General features: G+C 41.2%; 2 protein-coding genes across 4 annotated transcripts in view; one reads left to right on the top strand and one right to left on the bottom strand.

Annotated features, from left to right (window-relative positions):
* Positions 1-15003, top strand: part of LOC132826927 (1-phosphatidylinositol 4,5-bisphosphate phosphodiesterase zeta-1-like) — a 146114-nt gene extending 131111 nt beyond the window's left edge. For all 3 annotated transcript variants that reach the window (XM_060843229.1, XM_060843228.1, XM_060843227.1), the window contains 2 exons: positions 271-420; positions 14849-15003. In XM_060843229.1, the coding sequence (XP_060699212.1) occupies positions 271-420; positions 14849-14931 (233 nt within the window). In that variant the 3' untranslated portion in view covers positions 14932-15003. The remainder of the gene's footprint in view (positions 1-270; positions 421-14848) is intronic.
* Positions 15004-21207: 6204 nt separating this feature from the next.
* LOC132826624 (phosphatidylinositol 4-phosphate 3-kinase C2 domain-containing subunit beta-like) overlaps positions 21208-23104 on the bottom strand; it is a 46615-nt gene continuing 44718 nt past the window's right edge. Inside the window, exon 7 of the mRNA XM_060842580.1 lies at positions 21208-21521. Coding sequence (XP_060698563.1) covers positions 21363-21521 — 159 coding nt within the window. The 3' untranslated portion in view covers positions 21208-21362. The remainder of the gene's footprint in view (positions 21522-23104) is intronic.

Here is a 23104-nt window from a genome sequence, read left to right as displayed (position 1 = left end):
CTGGTGATAGGGGTGGCACATCCCTGTTCCTGATGGCTGCACAATAAAGCTCTGAGGACTGTTAATTGGCTGGAGGAATGCTTTAAGCCCCTGTATGGGGAGGAAATCCTGCCTCCGAGATCTATCACCTGATCTGTTTACTGGGTAGATCTTTGGGATGGGGGCAATAGGAAAGTCACAAATCCAGTGGCAGGGGGATGTTAACTACTGCACATTACGTTTGATTGCAGCAAACCAAATTCCTAAACTGTTGTATTCTTTCCTCTCTAGGGTGCTACCCATTGTGGAATGATTCTTTGCTTTTTTGCATTCAAATTCCAGAACTGGCATTAGTGCGATTCACAGTAAAAGACGTTAATCCTCTCAGTGAGAATGATTTGCTTGGTCAGTACACGTTGCCATTTACAAGCATGAAGAAAGGTAAAGATGTCCCAGGTTTTTCTGGCAATCTGTGTCTTGGCAGCTGTAACCTGTTTTTGTAACAACTCTATTAACATATTGAGTCACAATTGAACATCTGTTAACAGAAAGCCAAAAGAAACTTCTTCATGCAAATGTAATCACTAGAGACAAGATTCACTGTCAGAATTTATACATCTGCATGCAGTAATGAGTTAAAAATTACAAATGCTAGCTGATGGATTACATTTTTTACACCTTAACAGTAGTTTCAGGTACTAATGAATTATGTTTTGCAATTTCTGCTGTTGCCTTCCTCTGCATTTCTATCCACACCTGATTGGCTGTAGTGCACACTGCAGTTGCTCGGATCCCAAAGCTGGATCTCTGGAGTGAGAGACCCAAAAGGGCAGCTTTCCCTAACTTCCTCTCCATTCCAATGTCACGGGCCCTTCAGATACCTCCTGTGGTTCCTTTTTAAAGTAGAAATCTTGCTTTGCCAAAATTGAGATGTTAACCTGCACCCGCCATGCCCATCTCTATAGATCGGAGAGTCCAGATGTGTAATGTGAATTCTCTAGCTCTTGTAAACGATGTACTGTAGAGGATCCGTTATGCATTCCCCCAAAATGATCCTTCCATTTCAATAAGGACTAAAGTGGTAGCATTCTGTCTAGAATATTAAGCCACTGCCTGTAAACAAAGCAATTTTAGATTACTGAAATTGGCTTATAAAACAAATAAGCTACTTTCTTCTTAGGAATAAATTTTTTAAAAAGATTAATTATGTTAATTATGTCTATGCTGGGAAACAACATTATGGTCTCCTCTACGTTGGGGAGCCAAAGGGTAAACTGGCTGACTGCTTTACAGAACACCTATGTTCTGCTGCAAAATATGACTGACCTTCCAGTTGCCTGCCACTTTAATACACCATCTTGTTCCTTGGCCAACATCTCTGACTCAGGTTTGCTGCAGGGCTCCTGTGAAATTCAGTGCAAATTGGAAGAAAAACACCTCATTTTCCATTTAGGAACTGTACAGCCTTTTGGACTCAATATCGAGTTCAACATTTTTAGAGCTTGAGCTGGAGACACCTTCTCCCATGTCGTTAGCCTAACGCCCAAACACCAGGCCTTGTTATCACATGGTCTCCAATTACTCACAACCTATTGTTAGCCACTAATAATCCCTATTATTAGCTATTCATTCTCCTAGGCTGGTCATTATCTACTCATTTGTCTGTCCTACTATTCTTCTCTCTGTTTGGCAGCTATATCCACCTATTTTTCTCCTTACCCTCTCCCCACCCTATGTTCTGCATAATAACAGCTTTTTCTTAGCTGCTATCGGTTCTGAAGAAGGGTCACTGGACCCTAACATTAACTCTGATTTCTCCCCTGATGTTGCCAGACCTGCTGAACTCTTCCAACAAGTTCTGTTTTTTGTTTCTGCAACGTTTTATATCAGTTGCATGATTATGGAGGGAACTGCTTTGAAAGTGTCAATCCAAACAAGTTGAAATAACAGGGCATTGAATTTCTTAAACCATTTGAGAAGGTTTGCTATTGAAAACTCAGAATTGCTGTAAAATGAATCCTGACCTCTGCTCATCATGTTTTATGAACCATTTTGTAAATTTGCAGCCACCATCCTCTTCCATGGTAGGGATCTACAAGTCTTGCTTGGTCCAGTGTGGGAGAAGAAAAATCACTTGACAGTTTTATAAGAAGTGGCATTTGTCTTCCTGGAGAAAGACATATTTTCTTGAAGCTTTTCATCTTTCACTCATCAGAATAAATGAGAAATGTCATATATGGATTTCAGTGCCAGAGTGATGTACAGTCCAAAGACAGGCAGAGCATATTAAACAGCATTATCACTTTAGTTCTTCACAATAAACAAGTTATTGATGTTATCCAACAAACCTGTATCTGAAAAATCTCAAGAGCATTGATTTAATTTGGCAATTGGACAGCATTTGCTGGATAACCCTAAGTGTGAAAAGAATTATGATTACACCCAATTTAGGACGATCACAGTATGTTACATTTGCATGTACTGGAAGCTACACAAAGCCCTGTTCTTTGATTTTGGAAAGAATATGAACAATCATTGTTCCTATTTCAACTCAACAAATAGGTGACCTTGATAATCAGAGTAAACATGCCTTAAGATTTATCCTGATCGTTAACTGGTGTATCTTCCTTGGCAATACCTCTCCTAACCAGAGTCCATTTTCTAAGGATTAAGGGTAGGCCATTTTGGACTGAAATTAGATATTTCTTCACCCAAATAGTGGTGAGCCTGTAGAATTCTCTGCTTCAGAAAGCGGTTGAGGCCAAAACATCGAATGTTTTCTAGAAGGACATAAATTGTTCTTAGGGCTAAAAGGGATCAAAGCGTATGGGGAGAAAGTGGGAACAGACTAATATCTGGAATATGTGGACTGCTTTTTGAGGAAAGGAGTAGACTGAAAAATAAACGATCCTCTGAGGTCTTGACTGAATGGATGTTGAAACCTTTTCTAGTGAGAGAATCTAGAACTACAATTATGGGCTAAAAATAAGGAAGCCTTTTAAAAGAGATGGGGATACTTTTATTTCTGGAATTCAGCTGCCAATCAATCAGCACTTTTCTCTCATTGTATAAATGTTGTTTCTCCCTTTAAGTTGGTATTCTTGCAAATAATCCTGATAAGTATAAGATGAAAAGCTTTAACAAAATGTTTTTTTCAGCAATAATTGAATTCTGTACTACCAACAAATAAGATGTAGTTTATTGCAAGATTCTGGCCATGTACAAGTTACATTAATATGGTAAATGTTGGTACAGAGAAAGGTCCTAAACTGTTCTCCTGCCAAACGCACATGGCATCATCATATAGGGTGGTGCTTATAGCACTTCTCAACACTGACCCTTTCAGATTCTTGCACACATGTATGACATTTACATCGATATTTTTTTCATTATGAATATTCATACATTTATGCATATAATGTCTTTTATAGTGACCTTATCACCTCCATAAATTTCTGATTTCAGAGACACGGGCAATACAGAATGCTTCTGTATTCAGAATGCATTCTCCAGAATTGGAAGACTGGTAGGGTTGTGGATTAAAGATTGTTGATTTTGATTCTGTTCCTGACAGTGTGAGGTCTGAAATTGCCTTTAATTGGAGGACATTTTATCCCTTGGATATCCTTCATTGAGGATGTATTTCTGTAGAAATAGGCTATTGCTCCTTTGGAATATCTAGAGAACCTTTTAATTCCATGAATTTCCTTTGCAGAAGATGGATATGGTGTTAAAATGGGCACTTTTATTTAGTTTCCAGGACCTCTGAACCAAGCAATATCTTGTTGACTGTGTTCTGAATCTATGAACATTGGTTATTCTTTCTCAGTGGTGACCTCTGTGGAGTTGTGTGCACCTCACCACCTTCACAAAGTCATCATATACTTATCATAGATTCCTACAGTGTGGAAGCAGACCATTCAGCCCATCAAGTGCACACCACCCCTCCGAAGAGCAGCCCACCCAGACCCACCCCCTACCCTATTCCTGTAACCATACATTTCCTCTGCCTAATCCACCAAGTGTGCACATCACTGTACGCTATGAGCAATTTAAAATAATTGTCAAATTGACAGAACTTGTTCAAAGGTCACTCATGCTTCTTTTACATCTTGACATGCTGTATCATCAGCTGTATTCCCAATTGTGCACAGAATTATATTTACTTGTTCAGCTTCTGATTTATCATAAAGCTTCAAAGAAATTCTGTTTTTTAAGAATTGTTTTCTCTGGTGATCTCCTGAAATTAAATCTTGCTATTGTTTCTGGTGCCATGGCTTCCACATATAATTATTTATTTTCCATGTTTTAAAGACTTTCACTTTGGTGGCATAGCAATGCTGCTAACACATACTGAGGAATTTTCAATATATCTAGGTCAGAATAGAATATTCCACTTTCTGAAAATGAAATGTATGATTCTCACCTTGTTCACAGCTTCTCAAGTTGAATCCTATGAACCAATAGCTGTGGCCTGAATAAATTGTTCCCATTTCCTTAACAGCTTTACTGAATGAATCCCACTCTCTGTGGCTTTAATAATGACCCTTAATGGCTTTGTCAAATAAATCCTATTCTTGCAGATGCATTAGAAGAATCCAGTTTCTTTTAAAAAAAAGTGTATATCCTCCGTGGTTGATGGACTCCCAACCTAACTGTTTGCTTTGTGGTGCTGTGGAGTAGTGAATCATGTAAATATTGGTTGGGATAATTAAGCCCTCATTTTTGGTTATTTGAAAAATCTTTTGTGCTTTTGGTTACACTTCAGGCCCATGCTCCTGATTTTTCGGCATCTGGTGCTGAGGGGTGTGGGCAAGATGGAGGACATCTTTGTGGGTCTGCTTCTGGCCCTAATTTGTCCAACAATGGATCTGGAAGTTTGCTGCAGGGGGGATCATAGCTGCTGATAGTTTGCCCCTCTTTTAGAACATAGAACATAGAAAAATACAGCGCAGTACAGGCCCTTCGGCCCTCGATGTTGCACCGATCCAAGCCCACCTAACCTACACTAGCCCACTTTCCTCCATATGCCTATCCAATGCCTGTTTAAATGCCCATAAAGAGGGAGGGTCCACCACTGTTACTGGCAGGGCATTCCATGAACTCACGACTCGCTGAGTAAAGAATCTACCCCTAACATCAGTCCTATACCTACCACCCTTTAATTTAAAGCTATGCCCCCTCGTAATATCTGACTCCATACGTGGAAAAAGGTTCTCATGGTCAACCCTATCTAAACCCCCAATCATCTTGTACACCTCTATCAAGTGACCCCTAAACCTTCTTTTCTCCAATGAAAACAGCCCCAAGTGCCTCAGCCTTTCCTCATATGATCTTCCTACCATACCAGGCAACATCCTGGTAAACCTCCTCTGCACCCGTTCCAGTGTGTCCACATCCTTCCTATTGGATGGCGACCAAAACTGCACACAATACTCCTGATGCGGCCGCACCAGAGTCTTATACAACTGCAACATTACCTCAGGACTCCGGAACTCAATTCCTCTACCAATAAAAGCCAGTACGCCATATGCCTTCTTCACAGCACTATTTACCTGGGTGGCAACTTTCAGAGATCTGTGTACATGGACACCAAGATCCCTCTGCTCATCCACACTACCAAGTATCCGACCACTAGCCCAGTACTCCATCTTCTTGTTACTCTTACCAAAGTGAACCACTTCACACTTAGCTACATTGAACTCCATTTGCCACCTTTCTGCCCAGCTGAGCAGCTTATCTGTATCCCGCTGTAACCTGCCACATCCTTCCTCACTGTCAACAACTCCACTGACTTTCGTATCATCCACAAACTTGCTCACCCAACCTTCTAGCCCCTCCTCCAGGTCATTTATAAAAATGACAAACAGCAGTGGTCCCAAAACAGATCCTTGTGGAACACCGCTGGTAACTGCACTCCAAGATGAACCTTTACCATCAACTACTACCCTCTGTCTTCTTCCAGCCAGCCAATTCCTAATCCAAACCTCCAACTCACCCTCAATGCCATACCTCCGTATTTTTTTCAGTAGCCTACCATGGGGAACCTTATCAAACGCCTTACTAAAATCCATATACACCACATCTACCACTTTACCCTCATCCACCTCCTTAGTCACCTTCTCAAAGAATTCAATAAGGTTTGTGAGGCACGACCTGCCCTTCACAAAACCATGCTGAATATCCTTGATCACATTATTCCTATCCAGATGTTCATAAACCCTATCCCTTACAATTCTCACTAAGACTTTGCCCACAACAGAGGTAAGACTCACCGGCCTATAGTTAGTAGGGTTATCCCTATTTCCCTTCTTGAACAAGGGAACCACATTTGCTATCCTCCAGTCTTCTGGCACTATTCCTGTAGACAACGAGGACATAAAAATCAAGGCCAATGGTTCTGCAATCGCCTCCCTTGCTTCCCAGAGAATCCTAGGATAAATGCCATCAGGCCCAGGGGACTTATCTATTTTCACCCTTTCCAGTATTTCCAACACCTCTTCCCTACATACCTCAAAGCCATCCATTCTAATTAATTGTGACTCAATATTCACATCGGCAACAATGTCCTGTTCCTGAGTGAATACTGACGAAAAGTATTCATTCAGTGTCTCCCCAATTTCTTCAGCCTCCACACGCAACTTCCCACTACTATGCATGACTGGACCTATTCCTACCCTAGTCATTCTTTTATTCCTGACATACCTATAGAAAGCCTTTGGGTTTTCCCTAATCCTACCAACCAAGGACTTTTCATGTACCCTCCTTGCTGCTCTTAGCTTTCTCTTTAGTTCCTTCCTGGCTACCTTATAGCTCTCAAACGCCGAAAATGTGTTGCTGGTTTACTTGCTGGTCAAAGCACAGCAGGTTAGGCAGCATCTCAGGAATAGGGAATTCGACGTTTCGAGCATAAGCCCTTCATCAGGAATGAGAGAGAGTAGCCAAGCAGGCTAAGATAAAAGGTAGGGAGGAGGGACTTGGGGGAGGGGCGATGGAGGTGGGATAGGTGGAAGGAGGTCAAGGTGAGGGTGATAGGCCGGAGTGGGGTGTGGGCGGAGAGGTCAGTAAGGAGATTGCAGGTTAGGAGGGCGGTGCTGAGTTGAGGGAACCGACTGAGACAAGGTGGGGGGAGGGGAAATGAGGAAACTGGAGAAATCTGAATTCATACCTTGTGGTTGGAGGGTTCCCAGGCGGAAGATGAGGCGCTCCTCCTCCAGCCGTCATGTTATTATGTTCTGCCGGTGGAGGAGTCCAAGGACCTGCATGTCCTCGGTGGAGTGGGAGGGAGAGTTAAAGTGTTGAGCCACGGGGTGGTTGGGTTGGTTGGTCCGGGCGGCCCAGAGGTTTTCTCTGAAGCGTTCCGCAAGTAAGCGGCCCGTCACCCCAATATAGAGGAGGCCACATTGGGTGCAGCGGATGCAATAGATGATGTGTGTGGAGGTACAGGTGAACTTATGGCGGATATGGAAGGATCCGTAGGGGCCTTGGAGGGAAGTGAGTGTGGAGGTGTGGGCGCAAGTTTTACATTTCCTGCGGTTGCAGGGGAAGGTGCCGGGGGTGGAGGTTGGGTTGGTGGGGGGTGTGGATCTGACGAGGGAGTCACGAAGGGAGTGGTCCTTGCGGAACGCTGATAGGGGAGGGGAGGGAAATATATCCTTGGTGGTTGCGTCCGTTTGGAGGTGGCGGAAATGACGGCGGATGATACGTTGTATGCGGAGGTTGGTGGGGTGGTAGGTGAGAACCAGTGGGGTTCTGTCTTGGTGGCAGTTGGAGGAGCGGGGCTCAAGGGCGGAGGAGTGGGAAGTGGAGGAGATACGGTGGAGGGCATCGTCGATCACGTCTGGGGGGACTCTGTTGCGGAGGTTGCGGAACGCTTCAGAGAAGGGAGACAGGCCGCTTACTTGCGGAACGCTTCAGAGAAGGGAGACGGGCCGCTTACTTGCGGAACGCTTCAGAGAAGGAAGATGGGCCGCTTACTTGCGGAACGCTTCAGAGAACACTCTGGGCCGCCCGGACCAACCAACCCAACCACCCCGTGGCTCAACACTTTAACTCTCCCTCCCACTCCACTGAGGACATGCAGGTCCTTGGACTCCTCCAACGGCAGAACATAACAACACGACGGCTGGAGGAGGAGCGCCTCATCTTCCGCCTGGGAACCCTCCAACCACAAGGTATGAATTCAGATTTCTCCAGTTTCCTCATTTCCCCTCCCCCCACCTTGTCTCAGTCGGTTCCCTCAACTCAGCACCGCCCTCCTAACCTGCAATCTCGTTACTGACCTCTTCGCCCACACCCCACTCCGGCCTATCACCCTCACCTTGACCTCCTTCCACCTATCCCACCTCCATCGCCCCTCCCCCAAGTCCCTCCTCCCTACCTTTTATCTTAGCCTGCTTGGCTACTCTCTCTCATTCCTGATGAAGGGCTTATGCTCGAAACGTCGAATTCCCTATTCCTGAGATGCTGCCTAACCTGCTGTGCTTTGACCAGCAACACATTTTCGGCTGTGATCTCCAGCATCTGCTGACCTCATTTTTTAGCTCTCAAACGCCCCAATTGAACCTTCATGCCTCATCTTTACATAGGCCGCCCTCTTCCCTTTAACAAGGGATTCCAATTCCTTATTAAACCACGGCTCCCTCACACGACCCTTTCCTCCCTGCCTGACAGGTACATACTTATCAAGGACACTCAATAGTTGCTCCTTGAATAAGCTCCACATATCAATTGCACCCTTCCCTTGAAGCATACTTTTCCAAGCCACACATCCTAAGTCATGCCTCACCGCATCATAATTTCTCTGCCCCCAGCTATAACTCTTGCCCTGTAGTGCACACTTATCCCTCTCCATCACTAAAGTAAAAGTCACCGAATTGTGGTCACTGTCCCCAAAGTGCTCACCTACCTCCAATTCTAACACCTGGCCTGGTTTGTTACCCAGAACCAAATCCAGTATGGCCTCACCTCTTGTCGGCCTGTCTACATATTGTGTCAGGAAACCCTCCTGCACACATTGGACAAACACCAACCCATCTAACGTACTCGAGCTATAGCTTCCCCAGTCAATATCTGGAAAGTTAAAGTCCCCCATAACAACCACCCTATTACTTTCACTCTTCTCCTGAATCATCCTCGCAATCCTTTCTTCTACGTCTCTAGGACTATTAGGAGGCCTGTAGAAAACTCCTAACAGGGTAACCTCACCTTTCCTATAAAGCCTTTTGTGGCTATATTTGTGCCCATGTGCCTTTGCAGAGGGAGCATGCAATACCACCAAGACCTTCAATGTCCTCAGAGAGAGAGGTGGGCACTGTAAAGGATCTTTTTCTTAACTCTTCCATTTTGATTTAGCCCCTTCCCTTTCTCCTCAGCTCACTCCCAGCTTTGATTGTTTTGCATTGCCCTTCGCATGTAAATTAATCAGTTGGAAACAGACAATTTGCTGGTAGAGGTTAATAGATGAAAATATACCATGGATGATTTGGTGATTGGGGAAAAGAAAATTGAATTGTGTATAAGAGCACTTCTGGATATAAGTAAATGTATTTCCTAGATCATTTTCACTGTTTACAACACCAAATAACAATCCTTGTTGGTTCAACAACTTTTTTCTGAATTATTCCTACAAAGAATGGGTTGATTTAAACCATGGATCTATTGCCTTTTCTGGGGCCACAATAGTGTCCAAACAACTTGCATTAAATAAAGTTTTCTGAGGCTTCTGAACTTCCCCTTTTGTTGGATCTCTAGGTCAATGCCTAATTTTAAATTGCTCCTGTGCCCCTTGATTTTCTTGTGATAGTGTGCAGCCTTGTAGTGATTTCTCACTCTGGTAGCAATGCTTGATCTGATCTGTAAGAATCTGACTTACCTCTGGCTTTTCTAGCCTGGTAAATCTGTGCCAGTTTTAAAAGCTTTTCCCCTTCAACTTTACACATGAGCCTCCATTGTCTGTTTATTCACCAGCCAAAACTTGACTTGGGATAGCTTCTACAGACCACTGCTGTCTGTAACTGCCTTAGTGTGAGTGGTGTTCCAGCTCACTCCTACTGCTGCGCATCTCGGCATTTGTTTTTATTTTTGATCACTAATTAGTCAGGGAAACTTTGGAATGCTCATTATCTTGAGCTGACAGAGGCCTGAATGAGGTCTGCAATAACAGATGAGCTGCTGCAGGGGTGGTGGTAAATGGCGATGGAAGTCTGAGGTCTTAGTGAATGAAATTTCACCTCTGTGCTGAATGGAATGCTGAGACTGCAAATGGTCTAGATCAGTCTGGAACAAGGACTTGGATAAGGGTTAGAATCTGTGTTGAGTTTATGGAGTTTGAGACAAGGGCTAATGGTGAATAATTCTGTAACTGAAGGTAATTTTGGCTGATCCAAGACTGAATATTGAACACACAATCCAATAGATGGAATAGAGAAAGGTAAAGAAGTAAAACAGAGTGTTGCTGGTTTACATATGCACACGTGTCTGCAGATATTACCACCAAGGGTGGCACACATGTGAGAAAGAAACAGATGAAGGATGGTTTTTCAAGAAGTCCAGGGGTATCAGATGTGGTGATAAGGTAAACTATTTCTGGAGATGCTACAATCATACAGGTATGAGGGAAAACTAGCAATGGCAATCTCAGGCTTAGACAATGGAGAAAATGCATTGAAGGATGTTGATGTGGTTCGTGGTATAATCAATTGAAAAGGAGTCATGAAGGATACAGAGGGAATTTGCACTGTTGTCAAAGTTAATGGGAATAATATTTGTGCTTTGATTAGAGCTATTTCATTTCTGTGGCACAGAGATTCAAACATGGAGTCTGAGGAAAGTTGGACACAGATTTGGAATGGGAGAATTTACTGAGATGAGGTAGGAGCAAGTAGTTGGAAATGAGTTGGTAGTTGAAAGAGGAATAAAATGTGACATTAATAGATGATAGAAATGAAATTGACAAAAGAGAAAGAATGAAGAGAGGAGAATAAAAAGTCTTAATGAACTCAGATATGCCTAGGGGAAAAGTACTTTGGGCTTACATATTGTTATGAAGTTGAAAGCGTGTAATGTATTTTAAAGAGAGTGAATGCTGTTTGGCACAAGAGCTTACAAGCATCTGTCATATGATTAGCTAGCAGTCTCAGAGTAAACTGGAAAATTGAAAATATGTAATATTTGGCTGTGAAATGGATACCTGCGTTTTGGTTGCTGTTTTGACACAATTCAAATTTAGTCAATCAATTTAAAATTATGCCCCAGGATACTGAAACCCAATTGAGTTTGTATTTATTGTTTTTGCCAACCTCGAACTAATGAGACAATCCGATGCTTAAAGAAGCAGGCATTTTGAAAGTTGGAGAGAGTAACTACCATTCAAAATATTCTCTATCAAAGATACCTTTTTCATATGAAACATCTTTGCAGTAAAAGACAGAAGACGATGTATGGAAATCTTCAGCCAGAGGAAGGACACACTGATGATGAGTCACGGTGTGGTTTTGAACTTAAGTTGATGTAATTTTAATATGGATTTTTATGGGAACAGTATATTGTTATAGAGTGGAAAGCGGATAACAAGCATTTAAGAAAAAGAAGGTTTGGAGTTGTAAATAGTTGTTGTTTAATGTTCACTTTTAGAGTCGAGAAATAAGTTGATATTATTTTCCTTAAATAGTGGAATTTAGGAAATTCTCTGTCACTCATACTTTAACAGATTATGAGGCACAGCAAGCTTTTCTGGGTGTTTGGTTCAATTAACAGAAGGATTCACCGCTGTGTCGTAACATTATCCACCAAATAAAACATTATTCTGAAGAAGGATCATTGGATCTGAAATGTTAACTCTGATTTCTTGCTGCAGGTGCTGCCACACCTTAGTTTTTCCAACAATCTCTGTTTTTGTTTCTGATTTCCAGCATCCAAGTTTCTTTTGGTTTTAAAATAATATGTAAAAGATATAAAAGAGACCTACGGGGCAACTTTTTCATACAGAGGGTGGTACGTGTATGGAATGAGCTGCCGGAGGATGTGGTCTAGGCCGGTACAATTGCAACATTTAAGAGGCATTTGGATGGGTATATGAATAGGAAGGATTTGGAGGGATATGGGCCGGGTGCTGGCAAGTGGGACTAGATTGGGTTGGGATATCTGATTGGCGTGGATGAGTTGGACCGAAGGGTCTGTTTCTGTACTGTACGTCTCTATGACTCTATTTGGTTTCGGCAGCTGGAGAGGACTAGAAGTAATGGAAAAGCTCAAGGAACAGTAAAAATATGATACTGGAACTTTCCTTTTGATGATGGACTTTGTATTCAGTAAATTTACGGATGTCAGTATTAAGTGTCAGTACATTTTTGTTTTGCTGCACATTGTTGTCAGCATGAAACGCTCCAGGTTCAACATGGTTAGATACGAGATAAAGCTCCCTGTAACTCAGCTAACAATGTACCTGACCGTAATTCCAAAGAGTATGGATTACCGACGAGTTCAATACTTCTGTTATTCACTTTAGCTATCACTGGGGCATCTAGGAGGTGGTTAATTTATTATGTGTAGCTAGAGCTAAATTACATACAGTTCATGCTGTGAATTTTAACTTTTTTTTTGCCTGACTAAAGAAAACATATAAAAAGGAATTTGGAGCATTCTGCATGACACTAATGAAATTGGACATAAATAATAGGTTGAGGTGATTGAATGATGAAATAATGCTTAAAATCTACTTTTTTTTATTTTTTGCTGTTTCTCTTCATTTGTACTTTTGGTATTTTCCTCTTCCGTTTCTTTTACACCTGGATTCCTTTGCCATCACTTTTGCATTATCTTCATGACCTCTTATTGGTCTCCAGTTCACATGCTCCTTGACAGTGTTTGGCTAATTAAGATCAGGCTAGACCAGTAGTTACATTCTGAAAAACTCTAAAATTATACTTACTCTCAAGTTGAGTTGCTTTGTAAATTGTCCTTTGGATTGTTCTGATGCCTTTATTGTACTCTTTTGAATAGGGAGAGTACAATGATTAAAAATATTGGAGTCATTTTTAAATCTAATAATTCATGATGCTATATCAAAGTAAAAAGAACATTGGTTCTATATATATATATCCATCATAATTAGTATCATTAAACCCAATTTATCATTGATGCTCAGAGTAATAAAAGGTGTTTCAGAAAGAAAGATATATATTTAACCTCAAGTGATCTACAGGGAAAAAAAAATCCTCCTGAACAAAAGTAAAATGAATATAACTGAACAAATATTTCTTTCAAATTTCACTTTTTTTTAAGCAGAAACACTTAGGAGACTTGGAGACAGAAAATCATGCTACTTTTCTTTAAACTTCCAATGTATAATCTAACTTAACAACCGTACAAATCAAAGCAAGCTGACAACTATACACATAAAAGTTTAGAAATAAAATATAAACTTTTGCACCATTTTTGGATTTAGTAAAAATATCTTGAAAGCCTGTTTTATAGTAGTTGAGTAAAGTTTTTTATTGCCCAAATGGTTAAGTACAATGTATTAGCACTAATTGGAATTTACTGCAAAATATATTGGAACAATGGCTTTACAGAAATCCATTATACAATTTTACCAGATAGACTCACTAGTATCTGCTATAAATATCACATTTAAAAGACATTTACAATTTCTTAGGCAAATGTTTAAACAGATTTTATTTTTGACTAAACTGTTTTTCCCAATAGTTGCATTTGTTAATGCTTTTAAGAGTGAAGCCAACTGTACAATGGCAATTCTAAGTATATAGATAAGGAGGAAGAATACTATAATATGTGGTTGAATTTTCAATCAGTGAGCTGTCAGTATAATTTACAAACTGCCTTGGTAAAAATATCACATTATTTTACATAGTCAACTTTACTGTTCCTGTGTTTTATGGATGTAAGATAATCATGGAATTGATGATTTAACAGTTTGAACACAACTTTAATGCAAGTTAATAAGATCCATCATCTGACAATTACATTAATATGACAGCTTGCTGCATTAGTAATTGTGCGCATTTAATTGGTTACTTTGAGACTCTGGAAGAAGGGAACCCTGCTAGAATATATTTGGTTGTGCCATAAAGACCTGTGTAGATCAGAACTTAGGAAAGAGAGATTCAGTTAACATTGATATGTTTCTTGAATATGAACAGTTGCTAGGCAGTTCAATGGAAGCAGTAATCTTCCTTTTAGCATTTAGTTTTCATGATGCAAATTGTAATCTGGTTTCTGTATATGTTGTAAACACAAACAGGGATTGTATTCTGTCCTCCCTCTCCTGCCAATCACTTCTTTTCCCTGAAGGATAATAAGATGCACTGAAGTGCACCCTTTATATCTTCCAGTCTACAGTGCAATATACTCCTTAGCCTTCCCTAATTCTTCAACAAGGTGAGTTGACCAAGTGTAGGTGAAGGTTCTTTGTCTCTCCCTGCACATTACATTACTAGTAAGTGTGTTTGGAAGTTTGTTTAGTCATGATGTGCCAGCCTTTGTTGAGGTATGGGGCAGACTTGGTGGTCCAGCTGATGATTCCCTGCATATTTGTATAATTTAGAGAGTTCCTGTGGGTAGTGTTCTGATCTGTGAGCCAGAAGGCCCAGGTTAAAGTTCCACTTGCCCTGTATGTGTGTATAGAACTAATCCTGTTATTTACCCTTCTATTGACCTTGGAGCAGAACCTAGCTTCCATTTACCAATGCCTGTCATGAGGTATCCTATCACAGTAGGTAAAAACATTACAACTGAGGAGTCATGTTATAAAATGATGTGTTTGGTAGTTGTTTGAAATTGTGAAGTATTATCATCTATAAATATTTTTGAATCATATTCTAACCACTGCTCATTGCTTCTTTCTCAGGTTATCACAACGTACCTTTACTAAGCTCCAATGGTTTAAGGCTTGCTCCAGCGATGCTGTTTGTGTATGTGTGGTATGCTTAGAAGTCTATCATCATGAGGAAGCTCTGTGTTTCTAATCTATGCATACCATTTTCACAGATTTTTATCAAAATACAGTTCACAACTCCAGAATTTTCTTTTGTGATTTATTTATGGCTCTTAGATGTCAAATTAAGTGATTAAGATAACATCTTACAATGATGCATAACTAACATACAAAAAAATATAATTGCCAGGCATTGCTAATATCCTGTCAGTTCCAATAAGAGATGAGTTAATCTATTAAAGTTTGAGAATGAATTAATAATTAAACTAGCACCTCAGTCCCCTCATCTCCTTCTTTGATATAGAACAGCAACTTTAGCCTAGTAGTCTTCTAATGTTTCCTGGGAAGAGTTCTTTATGATTGGTAGAGGAAGGTACTCAGCAGAGATAGAGGTGGGTATGACAATGACTGTGCTGAGCAGCGAGTGTAAGTAGTAATTTAATACCTGAAAAATTATTGAATGGCTCCTGTGTGACCAATTCTCACCATTTTAGACACATCTTGACATTGTACATTATCAGGAATGGTACTGTTGTACTGGAACCCTTCAAACTAAACTCAGGAGCCTTGTAAGATATATACTTTGATTGAAGTGAAACATTTTAACAGTTGGAAGCAATTACTTGCAAACCAATTCATGGAACTGAATTTTCCCTGGGGTGTGGATTGGTTGCAATTTTGACATTAAGCTGAATTCCGGCATGGCAACATAGTGGGTAGGGTGACAAATGTGATCTTTCCTGATCTGACTAACTAAGTGCCTGAAGGAGCCCCTTACTCTGAGGGAGGGTGGCTGGTTTCCAGAGTCAAGAGGTACAATCGGTATGGGCAAGGGCTGCCATCTGCAGGAAGGGACTCAATCAGTTGGAGGGAATTTCATTTTCTAGACTAGTGCTGCTGGAAAAGCACAGCAGTTCAGGCAGCATCCGAGGAGCAGGAAAATCGATGTTTTGGGCAAAAGCCCTTCATCAGGAATTTCCTATTCCTGATGAAGGGCTTTTGCCCAAAACATCGATTTTCCTGCTCCTCGGATGCTGCCTGAACTGCTGTGCTTTTCCAGCATCACTCTAGTCTAGAATCTGGTTTCCAGCATCTGCAGCTCTTGTTTTTAATTGGAGGGAATTTCAGCAAGACAGGCATGAGTGGAGATATTGTTGGCAGGCAAAGTGTATTTTGGAACCACTGCTGGAAAATGAACATTCAAGTTGCGGCTCAGAATTCCCACTGTGACACCCCTCCAATCCATGTTCGGACTCCTCATGCAGCAGCGGGCCTTTAACCTTTAGGAAAATGTCCCATGGCCTGGGAATTTGCAAATTTCTTTTATTTATTCGCAGGATGTGGGCGTCACTGGCCAGGCAACATTTATTGCGCATCCCTAATAGTGTCAACTGATCTGGAGTTGCGTGTAGGCCAGACTAGATAAAGACAGCAGTTTCCTTCCTTAAAGGATATTCATGAGCCAGATGGGGTTTTCCTGATAATCAACAATGGTTTTTCATGGTCACCATTGGAGACCTAATTTTTTTTATTTAAACTCAAATTCTACTATTTGAATTCCAAGATTCGATCCAGCTTCCCCAGATCATTACCTGGATTAATAGTCTAGTGGTACTACCACTAGGCTATTGCCTCCCGCTGAAGCAGTTATTTCCGTTATAATTGGATCTTGTTGTTGTCATTGAATGCATTGAAATCCCGCTCAAAGAAAAGTGGGAACACGTCAGAGAAGTAACCGGCATGCATAATTCCTAATTTCCTTATGCCCTGTCAATAAAGCCACCTCCACAACATGAGAAAATGCAGTCTGTTACATTTAAAATGAATTCAGAAAAGTAAACCACTTTGCATGCCAGAACTGGCTCATAACATGTCAGGTTGGATCCGAGTGATAAAATGTTCAGATAAAACTGTGCTGTAAAATGTCAGGGCAGAACTACACGTTAACATGCCTGATGTGTCATAAAAAGTCAAGGTGGAAGTGAGTCGTAAAGTGTCAGATTCAAACTGAATTCTGACCAGCTGCCTGATTGAGATAAAATTGAGGGGCTTAAATTTAAGGCAATGAATAGGCTACAACAGTAGGAAAAAATGAGCAAAGCCTGAGTAAACATACACTCAGGAAAACAATGCTAAGCTAGGCTTGATCTATTTACAAACATTACCTCAATATGCGACTAACTGGAGAATCATTTGCTATTAGGAACTCACTGCAAATATAGGCAAATTACAAAGAAGCATTTGGCAATACTTTTGAATGCAGTATTGAAATGAAGTGATGGTAAAATGAAAGAAAACACATCTTAGTCCTCACATGTATGTGAGGAATAAGAAAATGATCAAATAAAGAGTAGGGCCGATCAGGGATAGCATAGGGAACTTGTGTATAGAGTCTGAGGAGGGTAGGGGAAGCACTAAATTAGTTTTTTGCTTCTGTCTTTACTAAAGAAAAGGACCTTGTCGTGAATGAAACCAGTGAGGAGCAGGTAAGCATGCAGGAACGGATAGAGATTGAGGAAGCTGATGTGCTGAAAAGTTTGACAAACATTAAGATTGACAAGTCGCCAGGGCCAGACCAGATCTGTCCTCGGCTGCTTTGGGAAGCAAGAAATGTGATTGCTTCGCCGCTTGCGAAGATCTTTGCATCCTCGCTCTCCACCGGAGTCGTACCTGAGGACTGGAGGAAGGCAAATGTAATTCCTCTCTTCAAGAAAGGAAATTGGGAAATCCCCAGCAATTACAGACCAGAAAATCTCACGTTTGTCGTCTGCAAGGTGTTAGAAAGGATTCTGAGGGATAGGATTTATGACCATCTCGAAAAGCATGGCTTGATTTAATGCAGTCAGCACGGCTTTGGGAGGGGCAGGTCATGCCTTACAAATCTTATTGAGTTCTTTGAGGATGTTACAAGACAAGTTGATGAGGGTCGAGCAGTGGATGTAGTGTAAATGAATTTCAGCAAGGCATTTGATAAGATTCCCCATGGTAGGCTTGTTCAAAAGGTCAGGAGGAATGGGATACAAGGAAATTTAGCTGTCTGGATACAGAATTGGCTGATCGACAGAAGACAGCGAGTGTTAGTGGAAGGAAAGTATTCTGCCTGGAAGTCAGTGATGAGTGGTGTTCCACAGGGCTCTGTTCTTGGGCCTCTACTCTTTTAATTTTTATTAATGACTTGGATGAGGAGATTGAAGAATGGGCTAGCAAGTTTGCAGATGACACAAAGGTTGGAGGTGTCGTTGACAGTATAGAGGAGTGTTGTAGGCTGCAGCGGGACATTGACAGGATGCAGAGATGGGCTGTAAGATGGCAGATGGAGTTCAACCTGGATAAATGCGAAGTGATGCATTTTGGAAGGTTGAACTTGAAAGTTGAGTACAGGATTAAAGACAGGATTCTTGGCAGTGTGGAGAAATAGCAGAATCTTGGTGTGCAGGTACATAGATCCCTTAAAATTGCCACCCAGGTGGATAGGGTTGTTAAGAAAGCATCTGGTGTTTTGGCTTTCATTAACAGGGGGATCGAGTTTAAGAGCTGTGAGATCTTGTTGCAGCTCTATAAAACTTTGGTTAGACCACACTTGGAATACTGTGTCCAGTTCTGGTCACCCTATTATAGGAAAGATGTGGATGCTTTGGAGAGGGTTCAGAGGAAGTTTACCAGGATGCTGCCTGGACTGGAGGGCTTATCTTACGAAGAGAGGTTGACTGAGCTTGGACTTTTTTCATTGGAAAAAAAGAAGGAAGAGAGGGGACCTAATTGAGGTGTACAAGATAATGAGAGACATAGATAGAGTTGATAGCCAGAGATGTTTTCCCAGGGCAGAAATTATTAACACAAGGGGTCATAGTTTTAAGCTGTTTGACGGAAAGTATAGAGGGGATGTCAGAGGCGGGTTCTTTACGCAGAGAGTTGTGAGAGCATGGAATGCATTGCCAGCAGCAGTTGTGAAAGCGATGTCATTGGGGATATTTAAGAGACTGCTGGACATGCATATGGTCACAGAAATTTGAGGGTTCATACATTAGGTTTACTTCACATGAGGATCAATGGTTGGCACAACATCGTGGGCTGTTGGGCCTGTTCTGTGCTGTACTGTTCTATGTTCTATGTTAAGGATGTTCAGCAGGAGGAGAAGGAACTACACATTGCGCAGCTCTGCATGTCATCTTGATTAAACATTGGAAACAAATAGGCATTCATCTCTATCTCTTTCCCTTGTGAAATGTAAAGGTTGCTTGCTTTATTATATGTGACTTTTTATTGGTCTTAGTTTTCAATTGAGGTCTCATTGGACTTGCCAAGTCTGAACTTTTGAGAAGCAGCCTCATTGCTCAAAATCTGTAGGTCTTCAGTCTGCTGCTGCCTCATTTTGTGGTATGGTAGTGCGCAGTGTCAATACATCAATATGAAGCTCCAAGCAGGTGGAGAGCTCCAATTCATTTACCAACAAACCCACCCCATTCTGAGATTTTACACTCTGCTTGTCATCATGGAGATGGATTAAACTGGACGATGGAGCAAGTAAGTCCCATGGAACTCTGACTCCAAAGTTACTGTGGCAGATCTTCACAGGTCATAAGTCTGACCAACATAATAGATCATAGAATCCCTACAGTGTGGCAACAGGCCCTTCAGCCCAACTCCACACTGACCCTCCAAATAGTAATCCACTCAGACTCATTCCCCCTACCCTATAATTACCCCTGACTAATGCAACTAACCTACCTGAACATTATGGGCAATTTAGTCTTGCCAATTCACCTTACCTGAACATCTTTGGACTGTGAGAGGAAACCCACACAGACACAGGGAGAATGTGCAGACTCCACACAGACAGTCTCCTGAGGTTGGAATTGAACCTGGGTCCCTGGTGCTGTGAGGCAGCAGTGCTAACCACTGTGCCACCCTTAATAAAGACAAACTGTTGCCACGTCTCCAAAATGGCAAGAGTAGCTACATTCCAAATGTACATCATTGGCTGTCGAGCACTTAGGATATCCCGAAGGCATTATATAAATGTCCCGTTTCTATCTGCCTGTTGTTCCTCTTGCATCAACTTGAAACATAGCTGGGAGGATAGGGTAGAATCCTCTTGGTATACCAGAGGTGGTGTTCATTGCACAAATGTTAGAAAACATGCAGATCAATGAGCAAGTGTGTTCTAGACTCTTTTCAGAGCTGAACAAACAATGGAAACAGCAGGTCACCGGTAGTTACTCGTTATGAGCTGGTTAAGAGAGGAACAAGAAGATTCCAGTAGAATCTTCCTGGAGTCATAGTGGTGCCTGCAGCATGTAATGTTTGACAGCCTGTGGACTGTTTGACAGCCTCACAAAGGTAGCAAGGGGCCATCAGAGCAGAAAGCTTCATGGCCCATTGGCAGGCACCAAGGGTAAGAAAGGCTATATATAGAGTCAAAGAACTTCCTCCTGGCTGCTCTGAAGGGCCTATTGGCTTGGATCCTCATCAGTTTTGTATTGATATATACTGCTGAAGGGGTTCCATTTTAAGGCACCGTCCCACTCTCTGTACTTGAGCAGACCCAGCTCTCCCAGTGGGGCTCTTGGTTCGACAATGCCGTAGGCAGTTTGAATAACTGCACCCAAGAAGGTAATGTAGGGCTTAGGCTTTTGGCAAGATTCAAAAACCACTGGGGACATGACCTGCATTTGTTCAATGGAAGGATATTTTAATAGACAGGAAGATTCCTCTCATAACCTTGATATCAAAACCACCATTTTATAGAAAATTCCAGTTCAAGGAAATAGTTTTGACTTTGCACTACTGTAAAACGGGCAAGAATGAGTTGGCAGCTGATTAACATGTCTTGATTGTTGGCATTGAACCAAAAAGGAAATTGAAATTGGAATAGATTGGAAAATTCTGAGGAGTAAAATGAGCTGCTGACTTGCTGTCACCCATGTTGCATTATTGCACAAAGTCAAAATTACATCTCACTCACTGCATGTAATTTAACACAATACCATACCGCTCACTGTAGAAAATACAGTTGCATTTCAAGTATTTAACTACATTTATATTATCTTCATATAAGCAGTTTCATAGTCATTTCACATGTGGTATTTTAATGCTTTCAGGTTTGTACGAGGAGACAATTTGTGGATCCTCTGTGTTGCCTTTAAATTAGGATAAATTTTAGTATTGACAGCATTCTATTTGAAAATTAGCAATTACAAGGAGACTAATATTCACTTTCATGCAAATACAGTAAAAAGTGCAGCTTGTTTTCAACTAGCTTGCTTGTTACATCTTTAAACAGTTGTCAAGTAGCATCTAACACAGGAGAAAATATCCTCCAGCTAAATACCAAAGGGCTACAAAACAGTGAATATGAAGACTGACTCTCTCAGATTAGAGGTAGCTCGGTCATTGAATGGTAATAACTTGCCTTAGCCTGTTCCAGTCAGACTAAGGAATTTCCCAATCTGTACCACTTTTCCTCATCCAGCTTTACAGTTCTCAGAGGAATGTTTACTGCTCCCAGGAGTGTCTGTCTGCTCCACACACTCAGCTGGATGACACGACTTGATAGATCAATGCCTGATATCCCAACGTACTCCAGCTGCAAACACAAAGACACAGATGAAGGGAAATTAGAGTCCAATGTCTTAATTTGATGTTGAACCATTACCTTGGAGTTCCCTTATTGTGGATTTGCATCCTTTTGTAAAATATCTTGGAATGTTTTTTCCTAATAAAGGTGCTGCATAAATGCAAAATTGTCATTGTTACCTTTTTTTTAAAACAATGAGCTTTTTACACTTGAATAAATTTCCTATATAGCCTTTTTTTTAAACCTGGGTGTTAAATGGGAAGTTTCAAATTGGCTGATGTTAGGTACCTCTACTTTGTCCCAGTTCTGAGAATGACTGCCAATTGAATCTCTCCCAATCTCGACAATTGTGTTAAAGGCCTTTGAGCCTTTTGTTTTTGATGGCAATGTTGTTCTGGAAAGTGATGAGTGAAAGTACTGAAAACAACAATCAAAATTTGTATTTTGATAAGTAATTGTAAACAGCTGGATAGATTATAATAAAGTATTATTAAGAAGAACAGCTGATTTCCTTCCCTTATGAAGATACGTTGCTACTTTTTAAAGTGGCCATATACGTATAAAATAATGTTTCAATATTTGACATTATTGAAAATATATAGTAAAATCATAATGAAAATGGTTATTTGTAGCTGGATTACAGTTGCTGAAAATGGAGTATGGTGGTGTTAGTGCAAATGCTGTGCTCAGATGGGATACAGTGTTTAAAAGAGACTGGTTAATGCATGCTCATTAGACTTATTGTAACCAGATGTTGGGTTCAGTCCTTCAGGTGCAGTAAGTAGAAACTTAGTTGAGTACTGGAAACAGCTGTAGTGAGCGCATTTCCTGAAACAACCAACACATCACCTGATCTCAATGTTTAAGTTTAATTGTGATCCTATAAAGGTGGACTCCTAAAATGCACTAAAGTTGAACATGCTGGTCTCAACTTCAGGTCATCAGGTGATGAATTGAACCTGAAGAATTGCTAAGGGTGGGTGGCTCAATGGTTAGCACTGCTGCCTCACAGCACCAAGGACCCAGATTTGATTCCAGCCTCAGGGCAACTGTCTACTGGAGTCTGCACGTTCTCCCCGTGTCTGTGTGGGCTCCCTTTCACAGTCTGAAGATGTGAATGTTAGGTGGATTGGTTATGCCAAATTGCCCCATTGTGTCCAGGGACGTGTAGGGTAGGTGGATTAACCATGTTAAATATGGATTTATGGAGTTAGGGTAGGGATCTGATTCTGGATAGGATGCTGTTTGGAGTGTTGGTGCAATCTCAATGGGCTGAATGGCCTCTTTCCACACTGTAGGGAATCTATGATTCTATTCTATGAACCATCTGCAGTCCTGATGTAGCTCACTCTAGCTGACATGGCTCTTGCTTCAGCTCTTCCATTTCTAAAATCCTCATCCACACCTTTAACATGTTCAGAGTTGATTACCTTAACACAACCTGGGCCAGCTTCCTATGTCCTCAGTTTGCAGAAGGTTTTTCCTATGTGTATTTACTCACATCAAATGCCATACATCCATCATTCTGTGTTCACTGGCTTGCACTGACTAAACATCACTTCAAAAATTCTCATCCTTATTTTCAGAACCCT

Source organism: Hemiscyllium ocellatum, chromosome 23, assembly GCF_020745735.1.
Source record: "Hemiscyllium ocellatum isolate sHemOce1 chromosome 23, sHemOce1.pat.X.cur, whole genome shotgun sequence".
NCBI classification, from domain to species: Eukaryota; Metazoa; Chordata; class Chondrichthyes; order Orectolobiformes; family Hemiscylliidae; genus Hemiscyllium; species Hemiscyllium ocellatum.
The sequence above is the reverse complement of the archived record's forward strand: the minus strand, read 5'-3'. Positions and strand labels throughout refer to the sequence as shown.